Source organism: Heterodontus francisci, chromosome 34, assembly GCF_036365525.1.
Source record: "Heterodontus francisci isolate sHetFra1 chromosome 34, sHetFra1.hap1, whole genome shotgun sequence".
NCBI classification, from domain to species: Eukaryota; Metazoa; Chordata; class Chondrichthyes; order Heterodontiformes; family Heterodontidae; genus Heterodontus; species Heterodontus francisci.
In genome coordinates this window covers 2,741,229-2,753,797 of record NC_090404.1, presented here as the reverse complement: position 1 = coordinate 2,753,797, position 12,569 = coordinate 2,741,229, and the positions used below count along the sequence as shown (strand labels likewise).

Here is a 12,569-nt window from a genome sequence, read left to right as displayed (position 1 = left end):
GAATCCAGTCTGTAACTCACTCCCGGGTATCTGTTATTCTATATATAAACCCCCGAACCCCTCGATTAGATTCCAATCTGTAACTCACTCCCGGGTATCTGTCATTCTATATATTAAACCCCTCAAACCCCTCGATTAGATTCCAGTCTGTAACTCACTCCCGGGTATCTGTTATTCTATATATAAACCCCCCGAACCCCTCGATTAGATTCCAGTCTGTAACTCACTCCCGGGTATCTGTCATTCTATATATTAAACCCCACAAACCCCTCGATTGGATTCCAGTCTGTAACTCACTCCCGGGTATCTGTCATTCTATATATTAAACCCCTCAAACCCCTCGATTAGATTCCACTCTGTAACTCACTCCCGGGTATCTGTTATTCGATATATAAACCCCCGAACCCTTGATTAGATTCCAGTCTGTAACTCACTCCCGGGTATCTGTTATTCTATACATAAACCCCCGAACCCCTCGATTAGATTCCAGTCTGTAACTCACTCCCGGGTATCTGTTATTGTATATATAAACCCCCGAACCCCTCGAATAGATTCCAGTCTGTAACTCGCTCCCGGGTATCTGCTATTCTATATATAAACCCCCCGAACCCCTTGATTAGATTCCAGTCTGTAACTCACTCCCGGGTATCTGTTATTCTATATATAAACCCCCGAACCCCTCGAATAGATTCCAGTCTGTAACTCGCTCCCGGGTATCTGCTATTCTATATATAAACCCCCGAACCCCTCGTTTAGATTCCAGTCTGTAACTCACTCCCGGGTATCTGTTATTCTATATATAAACCCCCGAGCCCCTCGATAAAATTCCAGTCTGTAACTCACTCCCGGGTATCTGTTATTCTATTTATAAACCCCCGAACCCCTCGATAAAATTCCAGTCTGTAACTCACTCCCGGGTATCTGTTATTCTATATATAAACCCCCGAGCCCCTCGATTAGATTCCAGTCTGTAACTCACTCCAGGGTATCTGTTATTCTATATATAAACCCCCGAGCCCCTCGATAAAATTCCAGTCTGTAACTCACTCCCGGGTATCTGTTATACTATTTATAAACCCCCGAACCCCTCGATAAAATTCCAGTCTGTAACTCCCTCCCGGGGATCTGTTGTTCTATATATATACCCCCCCGAATTCCTCGATTAGATTCCAGTCTGTAACTCACTCCCGAGTATCTGTTATTCTATATATATACCCCCCTGAACTCCTCGATTAGATTCCAGTCTGTAACTCACTCCCGGGTATCTGTTATTCTATATATAAACCCCCGAGCCCCTCGATTAGATTCCAGTCTGTAACTCGCTCCCGGGTATCTGCTATTCTATATATACACCCCCGAACCCCTCGATTAGATTCCAGTCTGTAACTCACTCCCGGTTATCTGTTATTCTATATATTAAACCCCCGAACCCCTCGATTAGATTCCAGTCTGTAACTCACTCCCGGGTCTTTGTCGTTCGATATATAAACCCCCGAGCCCCTCGATAAAATTCCAGTCTGTAACTCACTCCCGGGTATCTGATATTCTATATATAAACCCCCGAGCCCCTCGATAAAATTCCAGTCTGTAACTCACTCCCGGGTATCTGTTATTCTATATATACACCCCCGAACCCCTCGATTAGATTCCAGTCTGTAACTCACTCCCGGGTATCTGTTATTCTATATATAAACCCCCGAACCCCTCGAATAGATTCCAGTCTGTAACTCGCTCCCGGGTATCTGCTATTCTATATTTTCACACCCAAACCCCTCGATTAGATTCCAGATTGTAACTCACTCCCGGTTATCTGTTATTCTATATATTAAACCCCCGAACCCCTCGATTAGATTCCAGTCCGTAACTCGCTCCCGGGTATCTGTTATTCTATATATAAACCCCAGAACCCCTCGAATAGATTTCAGTCTGTAACTCACTCCCGGGTATCTGTTATTCGATATATAAACACCCTGATCCCCTCGATTAGATTCCAGTCTGTAACTCACTCCCGGGTATCTGTTATTCTATATATAAACCCCCGAGCCCCTCGATACAATTCCAGTCTGTAACTCACTCCCGGGTATCTGTTATTCTATATCTAAACCCCCGAGCCCCTCGATAAAATTCCTGTCTGTAACTCACTCCCGGGTATCTGTTATTCGATATATAAACATCCTGATCCCCTCGATTAGATTCCAGTCTGTAACTCACTCCCGGGGATCTGTTGTTCTATATATAAACCCCCCGAACCCCTTGATTAGATTCCAGTCTGTTACTCGTTCCCGGGTATCTGCTATTCTATATGTAAACCCCCGAACCCCTCGATTCGATTCCAGTCTGTAACTCGCTCCCGGGTATCTGCTATTCTATATATAAACCCCCGAACCCCTCGATTAGATTCCAGTCTGTAACTCGCTCCCGGGTATCTCCTATTCTATAAATAAACCCCCGAACCCCTCAATTAGATTCCAGTCTGTAACTCACTCCCGGGTATCTGTTATTCTATATATAAACCCCCGAACCGCTCGATTCGATTCCAGTCTGTAACTCACTCCCGGGTATCTGTTATTCTACATAAATACCCCCCGAACCCCTCGATTAGATTCCAGTCTGTAACTCACTCCCGGGTATCTGTTATTCTATATATAAACCCCCGAACCCCTCGATTAGATTCCAGTCTGTAACTCACTCCCGGGTATCTGTCATTCTATATATTAAACCCCTCAAACCCCTCGATTAGATTCCAGTCTGTAACTCACTCCCGGGTATCTGTTATTCTATATATAAACCCCCCGAACCCCTCCATTAGATTCCAGTCTGTAACTCACTCCCGGGTATCTGTCATTCTATATATTAAACCCCACAAACCCCTCGATTGGATTCCAGTCTGTAACTCACTCCCGGGTATCTGTCATTCTATATATTAAACCCCTCAAACCCCTCAATTAGATTCCACTCTGTAACTCACTCCCGGGTATCTGTTATTCGATATATAAACCCCCGAACCCTTGATTAGATTCCAGTCTGTAACTCACTCCCGGGTATCTGTTATTCTATATATAAACCCCCGAACCCCTCGATTAGATTCCAGTCTGTAACTCACTCCCGGGTATCTGTTATTCCATATATAAACCCCCGAACCCCTCGATTAGATTCCAGTCTGTAACTCACTCCCGGGTATCTGTTATTCTATATATATAAACCCCTGAACCCTTGATTAGATTCCAGTCTGTAACTCACTCCCGGGTATCTGTCATTCTATATATAAACCCCCGAACCCCTCGATTAGATTCCAGTCTGTAACTCACTCCCGGGTATCTGTTATTTTATATATAAACCACCCGAACCCCTCGATTAGATTCCAGTCTGTAACTCACTCCCGGGTATCTGTTATTCTATATATAAACCCCCGAACCCCTCGATTAGATTCCAGTCTGTAATTCACTCCCGGGTATCTGTTATTCTATATATAAACTCCCGAACCCTCGATTAGATTCCAGTCTGTAACTCACTCCCGGGTATCTGTTATTCTATATATAAACCCCCGAACCCCTCGATTAGATTCCAGTCTGTAACTCACTCCCGGGTATCTGTTATTCTATATATAAACCCCCGAACCTCGATTAGATTCCAGTCTGTAACGCTCTCCCGGGTATCTGTTATTCTGTATATAAACCCCCCCCGAACCCCTCGATTAGATTCCAGTCTGTAACTCACTCCCGGGTATCTGTTATTCTATATATAAACCCCCGAACTCCTCGATAAAATTCCAGTCTGTAACTCACTCCCGGGTATCTGTTATTCTACATATAAACCACCCGAACCCCTCGATTAGATTCCAGTCTGTAACTCACTCCCGGGTACCTGTTATTCTATATATAAACCCCCCGAACTCCTCGAAATAATTCCAGCCTGTAACTCACTCCCGGGTATCTGTTATTCTATATATTAAACCCCCGAACTCCTCGATATAATTCCAGCCTGTAACTCACTCCCGGGTATCTGTTATTCTATATATTAAACCCCCGAACTCCTCGATATAATTCCAGCCTGTAACTCACTCCCGGGTATCTGTTATTCTATATATTAAACCCCCGAACTCCTCGATATAATTCCAGCCTGTAACTCACTCCCGGGTATCTGTTATTCTATATATATACCCCTCCGAACTCCTCGATTAGATTCCAGTCTGTAACTCACTCCCGGGTATCTGTTATTCTGTATATAAACCCCCGAACTCCTCGATATAATTCCAGCCTGTAACGCCCATCCTGATTTGCAGAGTTTGTGTTGTTTGATGGAAGTGTAAATGCCATCTCTGCAGTTTGGAGAGTTTGGGTTTGCTGATGGGATCTCCCTGTGTGCAGTGGCTCACTCTCCTGTCTATCTTGCTCATCAGATGGGAGACCCGCACCCCCCTTAAAGGGACAGACTCGTAGGCAGCAGGAGACAGAAAAGATGGCGGTGAGTTTCCTTCGGCTTAGCTCAGCTTCCTACTCTCTTCGTGTCTCTCCATCCTCTCTCCATCCTGATGGTCAGTCTGTTCCTACTCCACTGACCCTCTCTCTCCCTCCCCTTCTCTCCATCCTGACAGTCAGTCTGTTCCTACTCCACTGACCCTCTCTCCCTCCCCCTCTCTCCCTCCCCTTCTCTCCATCCTGACAGTCAGTCTGTTCCTACTCCACTGACCCTCTCTCCCTCCCCCTCTCTCCATCCTCTCTCCATCCTGACGGTCAGTCTGTTCCTACTCCACTGACCCTCTCTCCCTCCCCCTCTCTCCATCCTCTCTCCATCCTGACGGTCAGTCTGTTCCCACTCCACTGACCCTCTCTCCCTCCCCCTCTCTCCATCCTCTCTCCATCCTGACGGTCAGTCTGTTCCTACTCCACTGACCCTCTCTCCCTCACCCCCTCCCCCTCTCTCCATCCTGACGGTCAGTCTGTTCCTACTCCACTGACCCTCTCTCCCTCCCCCTCTCTCCATCCTCTCTCCATCCTGACGGTCAGTCTGTTCCCACTCCACTGACCCTCTCTCCCTCCCCCTCTCTCCATCCTCTCTCCATCCTGACGGTCAGTCTGTTCCTACTCCACTGACCCTCTCTCCCTCACCCCCTCCCCCTCTCTCCATCCTGACGGTCAGTCTGTTCCTACTCCACTGACCCTCTCTCCCTCCCCCTCTCTCCATCCTCTCTCCATCCTGACGGTCAGTCTGTTCCTACTCCACTGACCCTCTCTCCCTCACCCCCTCCCCCTCTCTCCATCCTGACGGTCAGTCTGTTCCTACTCCACTGACCCTCTCCCCTCCCCCTCTCTCCATCCTCTCTCCATCCCGACGGTCAATCTGTTCCTACTCCACTGACCCTCTCTCCCTCCCCCTCTCTCCATCCTCTCTTCTTCCTGATGGTCAGTCTGTTCCTACTCCACTGACCCTCTCTCCCTCACCCCCTCCCCCTCTCTCCATCCTGACGGTCAGTCTGTTCCTACTCCACTGACCCTCTCCCCTCCCCCTCTCTCCATCCTCTCTCCATCCCGACGGTCAGTCTGTTCCTACTCCACTGACCCTCTCTCCCTCACCCCCTCCCCCTGTCTCCATCCTGACGGTCAGTCTGTTCCTACTCCACTGACCCTCTCCCCTCCCCCTCTCTCCATCCTCTCTCCATCCCGACGGTCAATCTGTTCCTACTCCACTGACCCTCTCTCCCTCCCCCTCTCTCCATCCTCTCTCCATCCTGACGGTCAGTCTGTTCCTACTCCACTGACCCTCTCTCCCTCCCCCTCTCTCCACCCTCTCTCCATCCTGATGGTCAGTCTGTTCCTACTCCACTGACCCTCTCTCTCCCTCCCCTTCTCTCCATCCTGACAGTCAGTCTGTTCCTACTCCACTGACCCTCTCTCCCTCCCCCTCTCTCCATCCTCTCTCCATCCTGACGGTCAGTCTGTTCCTACTCCACTGACCCGCTCTCCCTCCCCCTCTCTCCATCCTGACAGTCAGTCTGTTCCTACTCCACTGACCCTGTCTCTCCCTCCCCCTCTCTCCATCCTCTCTCCATCCTGACGGTCAGTCTGTTCCCACTCCACTGACCCTCTCTCTCCCTCCCCTTCTCTCCATCCTGACAGTCAGTCTGTTCCTACTCCACTGACCCTCTCTCCCTCCCCCTCTCTCCATCCTGACGGTCAGTCTGTTCCCACTCCACTGACCCTCTCTCTCCCTCCCCCTCCATCCATCCCCCCTCCGTCCTGACGGTCAGTCTGTTCCTACTCCACTGACCCTCTCTCCCTCCCCCTCTCTCATTCCTCTCTCCATCCTGACGGTCAGTCCGTTCCTACTCCACTGACACTCTCTCCCTCACCCCCTCCCCCTCTCTCCATCCTGACGGTCAGTCTGTTCCTACTCCACTGACCCTCTCCCCTACCCCTCTCTCCATCCTCTCTCCATCCCGACGATCAATCTGTTCCTACTCCACTGACCCTCTCCCCCTCCCCCTCTCTCCATCCTCTCTCCATCCTGATGGTCAGTCTGTTCCTACTCCACTGACCCTCTCTCCCTCCCCCTCTTTCCATCCTCTCACCATCCTGACGGTCAGCCTACTCCACTGTCCCTCTCTCCCTCACCCCCTCCCCCTCTCTCCATCCGCTCTCCGTCCTGACGGTCAGTCTGTTCCTACTCCACTGACCCTCTCTCTCCCTCCCCCTCTCTCCATCCTGACGGTCAGTCTGTTCCTACTCCACTGACCCTCTCTCTCCCTCCCCCTCTCTCCATCCTGACGGTCAGTCTGTTCCTACTCCACTGACCCTCTCTCTCCCTCCCCCTCTCTCCATCCTGACGGTCAGTCCGTTCCTACTCCACTGACTCTCTCTCCCTCTCCCCCTCCCCCTCTCTCCATCCTCTCTCACTCCTGACGGTCAGTCTGTTCCTACTCCACTGACCCTCTCTCCATCCTCTCTCCATCCTGACGGTCAGTCCGTTCCTACTCCACTGACTCTCTCTCTACCTCTCCCCCTCCCCCTCTCTCCATCCTCTCTCCATCCTGACGGTCAGTCCGTTCCTACTCCACTGACTCTCTCTCCCTCTCCCCCTCCCCCTCTCTCCATCCTCTCTCCATCCTGACGGTTAGTCTGTTCCTACTCCACTGACCCTCTCTCCATCCTGACGGTCAGTCTGTTCCTACTCCACTGACCCTCCCTCTCCCTCCCCCTCTCTCCCTCCTCCTCTCTCCCTCCCCCTCTCTCCCTCCCCCTCTCTCCCTCCCCCTCTCTCCCTCCCCCTCTCTCCCTCCCCCTCTCTCCATCCTGACGGTCAGTCTGTTCCCACTCCACTGACCCTCTCTCCCTCCCCCTCGCTCCATCCTGACCGTCAGTCTGTTCCTACTCCACTGACCCTCCCTCTCTCCCTCCCCCTCTCTCCCTCCCCCTCTCTCCATCCTGACGGTCAGTCTGTTCCCACTCTACTGACCCTCTCTCCCTACCCCTCTCTCCATCCTGACAGTCAGTCTGTTCCCACTCCACTGACCCTCTCTCCCTCCCTCCCCCTCTCTCTCCCTCTCTCCCTCCTGATGGTCAGTCTGTTCCGACTCCACTGACCCTCTCCTCCCTCTCCCCCTCTCTCCCTCCCCCTCCCTCCATCCTGACGGTCAGTCTGATCCCACTCCACTGACCCTCTCTCCCTCCCTCCATCCTGACGGTCAGTCTGTTCCCACTCCACTGACCCTCTCTCCCTCTCTCCCTCCCCCTCCCTCCCTCTCTCTCCATCCTGACGGTCAGTCTGATCCCACTCCACTGACCCTCTCTCCCTCCCCCTCTCTCCCTCCCCCTCTCTCCCTCCCCCTCTCTCCCTCCCCCTCTCCCCCTCTCCCCCCTCTCCCCCTCCCCCTCTCCCACTCCCCTTCTCTCCCTCCCCCACTCCCCTTCTCTCCCTCCCCCTCTCTCCTTCCCCCTCTCTCTCTCCCCCTCTCTCCCTCCCCCTCTCTCCAAGCTGACGGTCAGTCTGTTCCCACTCCACTGACCCTCTCTTCCTCCCCCTCTCTCCATCCTGACGGTCAGTCTGTTCCTACTCCACTGACCCTCTCTCCCTCTCTCCCTCCCCCTCTCTCCATCCTGACGGTCAGTCTGTTCCTACTCCACTGACCCTCTCTCCCTCTCTCCCTCCCCCTCTCTCCATCCTGACGGTAAGTCTGTTCCTACTCCACTGACCCTCTCTCCCTCTCTCCCTCCCCCTCTCTCCATCCTGATGTTCAGTCTGTTCCTACTCCACTGACCCTCTCTCCCTCCCCCTCTCTCCATCCTGACGTTCAGTCTGTTCCTACTCCACTGACCCTCTCTCCCTCCCCCTCTCTCCAAGCTGACGGTCAGTCTGTTCCTACTCCACTGACCCTCTCTCCCTCCCCCTCTCTCCATCCTGACGGTCAGTCTGTTCCTACTCCACTGACCCTCTCTCCCTCCCCCTCTCTCCATCCTGACGGTCAGTCTGTTCCTACTCCACTGACCCTCTCTCCCTCCCCGTCTCTCCATCCTGACAGTCAGTCTGTTCCTACTCCACTGACCCTCTCTCCCTCTCTCCCTCCCCCTCTCTCCATCCTGACGGTCAGTCTGTTCCTACTCCACTGACCCTCTCTCCCTCTCTCCCTCCCCCTCTCTCCATCCTGACGGTCAGTCTGTTCCTACTCCACTGACCCTCTCTCTCCCTCCCCCTCTCTCCATCCTGACGGTCAGTCTGTTCCTACTCCACTGACCCTCTCTCCCTCTCTCCCTCCCCCTCTCTCCATCCTGACGGTCAGTCTGTTCCTACTCCACTGACCCTCTCTCCCTCCCCCTCTCTCCAAGCTGACTGTCAGTCTGTTCCTACTCCACTGACCCTCTCTCCCTCCCCCTCTCTCCATCCTGACGGTCAGTCTGTTCCTACTCCACTGACCCTCTCTCCCTCTCTCCCTCCCCCTCTCTCCATCCTGACGGTCAGTCTGTTCCTACTCCACTGACCCTCTCTCCCTCTCTCCCTCCCCCTCTCTCCATCCTGACGGTCAGTCTGTTCCTACTCCACTGACCCTCTCTCCCTCTCTCCCTCCCCCTCTCTCCATCCTGATGGTCAGTCTGTTCCTACTCCACTGACCCTCTCTCCCTCCCCCTCTCTCCATCCTGACGGTCAGTCTGTTCCTACTCCGCTGACCCTCTCTCCCTCTCTCCCTCCCCCTCTCTCCATCCTGACGGTCAGTCTGTTCCTACTCCACTGACCCTCTCTCCCTCTCTCCCTCCCCCTCTCTCCATCCTGACGGTCAGTCTGTTCCTACTCCACTGACCCTCTCTCCCTCTCCCTCTCTCCATCCTGACGGTCAGTCTGTTCCTACTCCACTGACCCTCTCTCCCTCTCTCCCTTCCCCCTCTCTCCATCCTGACGGTCAGTCTGTTCCTACTCCACTGACCCTCTCTCCCTCTCTCCCTCCCCCTCTCTCCATCCTGACGGTCAGTCTGTTCCTACTCCACTGACCCTCTCTCCCTCCCCCTCTCTCCATCCTGACGATCAGTCTGATCCCACGCCACTGACCCTCTCTCCCTCCCCCTCTCTCCCCGTCTCTCCATCCTGACAGTCAGTCTGTTCCTACCCCACTGACCTCTCTCTCACACCCCTCTCTCGCTCTCCATGTCTCTCTCTCTCTCGCACCCCCATGTCTCTCTCTCTCCCCCCCCCCCACTTTGTATGTCTCTCTCTCACGCCCTGCCAACATCTCTCACTCTCTCTCTCTCTCTCTCTCTGATAGAGACGGATACTGATGCTGACCAATGAGATGGAGCGAGGGATGGAGAGGTGGGAGGGGCGGCAGGCTGACCTCCTCAGGCAGGAAGAGGAACGACAATTCAATCAGCCCAAAGCCAAGGGAGCGAAGCAGGGAGAGAGCAGCCGAGTACAGAGTGCCGGGGGAGCACACCCCAGCAGGACACAATAAATGTAGCCAGTTTCACCAACCTGTGTCTGCTGTTTATTACTCAGTCTCCAGTTTATTACTCAGTCTCCAGTTTATTACTCAGTCTCCAGTTGATTACTCAGTCTCCAGTTGATTACTCAGTTTGCTGTTTATTACTCAGTCTCCAGTTGTTTACTCGGTCTCCAGTTGATTACTCAGTCTGCTGTTTATTACTCAGTCTGCTGTTTATTACTCAGTCTGCTGTTTATTACTCAGTCTCCAGTTTATTACTCAGTCTCCAGTTTATTACTCAGTCTTCAGTTTATTACTCAGTCTCCAGTTTATTACTCAGTGTCCAGTTGATTACTCAGTCTGCTGTTTATTACTCAGACTCCAGTTTATTACTCAGTCTGCTATTTATTACTCAGTCTGCTGTTTGTTACTCAGTCTCCAGTTTATTACTCAGTCTCCAGTTTATTACTCAGTGTCCAGTTGAGTACACAGTCTGCTGTTTATTACTCAGTCTCCAGTTGATTACTCAGTCTCCAGTTGATTACTCAGTCTCCTGTTTATTACTCAGTCTCCAGTTTATTACTCAGTCTCCAGTTGATTACTCAGTCTGCTGTTTATTACTCAGTCTCCAGTTTATTACTCAGTCTCCAGTTTATTACTCAGTCTCCAGTTTATTACTCAGTGTCCAGTTGATTACACAGTCTGCTGTTTATTACTCAGTCTCCAGTTTATTACTCAGTGTCCAGTTGATTACTCAGTCTCCAGTTGATTACTCAGTTTGCTGTTTATTACTCAGTCTCCAGTTTATTACTCAATCTGCTGTTTATTACTCAATCTGCTGTTTATTACTCAGTCTCCAGTTTATTACTCAATCTGCTGTTTATTACTCAATCTGCTGTTTATTACTCAGTCTCCAGTTTATTACTCAGTTTGTTTATTACTCAGTCTGCTGTTGATTACTCAGTCTCCAGTTGATTACTCAGTCTCCAGTTGATTACTCAGTGTCCAGTTTATTACTCAGTGTCCAGTTGATTACTCAGTCTGCTGTTTATTACTCAGACTCCAGTTTATTACTCTGTCTGCTATTTATTATTCAGTCTGCTGTTTATTACTCAGTCTCCAGTTTATTACTCAGTGTCCAGTTGAGTACACAGTCTGCTGTTTATTACTCAGTCTCCAGTTGATTACTCAGTCTCCTGTTTATTACTCAGTCTCCAGTTTATTACTCAGTCTCCAGTTGATTACTCAGTCTGCTGTTTATTACTCAGTCTCCAGTTTATTACTCAGTCTCCAGTTTATTACTCAGTCTCCAGTTTATTACTCAGTGTCCAGTTGATTACACAGTCTGCTGTTTATTACTCAGTCTCCAGTTTATTACTCAGTGTCCAGTTGATTACTCAGTCTCCAGTTGATTACTCAGTTTGCTGTTTATTACTCAGTCTCCAGTTTATTACTCAGTCTGCTGTTTATTACTCAATCTGCTGTTTATTACTCAGTCTCCAGTTTATTACTCAGTCTCCAGTTTATTACTCAGTTTGTTTATTACTCAGTCTGCTGTTGATTACTCAGTCTCCAGTTGATTACTCAGTCTCCAGTTGATTACTCAGTGTCCAGTTTATTACTCAGTGTCCAGTTGATTACTCAGTCTGCTGTTTATTACTCAGACTCCAGTTTATTACTCAGTCTGCTATTTATTATTCAGTCTGCTGTTTGTTACTCAGTCTCCAGTTTATTACTCAGTCTCCAGTTTATTACTCAGTGTCCAGTTGAGTACACAGTCTGCTGTTTATTACTCAGTCTCCAGTTGATTACTCAGTCTCCTGTTTATTACTCAGTCTCCAGTTTATTACTCAGTCTCCAGTTGATTACTCAGTCTGCTGTTTATTACTCAGTCTCCAGTTTATTACTCAGTCTCCAGTTTATTACTCAGTCTCCAGTTTATTACTCAGTGTCCAGTTGATTACACAGTCTGCTGTTTATTACTCAGTCTCCAGTTTATTACTCAGTGTCCAGTTGATTACTCAGTCTCCAGTTGATTACTCAGTTTGCTGTTTATTACTCAGTCTCCAGTTTATTACTCAGTCTGCTGTTTATTACTCAATCTGCTGTTTATTACTCAGTCTCCAGTTTATTACTCAGTCTCCAGTTTATTACTCAGTTTGTTTATTACTCAGTCTGCTGTTGATTACTCAGTCTCCAGTTGATTACTCAGTCTCCAGTTGATTACTCAGTCTCCAGTTTATTACTCAGTCTCCAGTTGATTACTCAGTCTCCAGTTGATTACTCAGTCTCCAGTTGATTACTCAGTCTCCAGTTTATTACTCAGTCTGCTGTTTATTACTCAGTCTCCAGTTGATTACTCAGTCTGCTGTTTATTACTCAGTCTCCAGTTTATTACTCAGTCTCCAGTTGATTACTCAGTCTCCAGTTTATTACTCAGTCTGCTGTTTATTACTCAGTCTCCAGTTGATTACTCAGTCTCCAGTTGATTACTCAGTCTCCAGTTGATTACTCAGTCTGCTGTTTATTACTCAGTCTCCAGTTTATTACCCAGTCTCCAGTTTATTACTCAGTCTGCTGTTTATTACTCAGTCTCCAGTTGATTACTCAGTCTGCTGTTTATTACTCAGTCTCCAGTTGATTACTCAGTCTGCTGTTTATTACT

The 12,569-nt window shown here is 49.9% G+C and overlaps 1 protein-coding gene across 1 annotated transcript in view; it reads left to right on the top strand.

Annotated features, from left to right (window-relative positions):
• The window catches only part of mrpl52 (mitochondrial ribosomal protein L52), a 177,985-nt gene extending 168,032 nt beyond the window's left edge, over window positions 1-9,953 (top strand). The window contains exons 4-5 of the mRNA XM_068014147.1: window positions 4,400-4,464; window positions 9,749-9,953. Coding sequence (XP_067870248.1) covers window positions 4,400-4,464; window positions 9,749-9,934 — 251 coding nt within the window. The 3' untranslated portion in view covers window positions 9,935-9,953. The remainder of the gene's footprint in view (window positions 1-4,399; window positions 4,465-9,748) is intronic.
• Window positions 9,954-12,569: the final 2,616 nt, after the last annotated feature.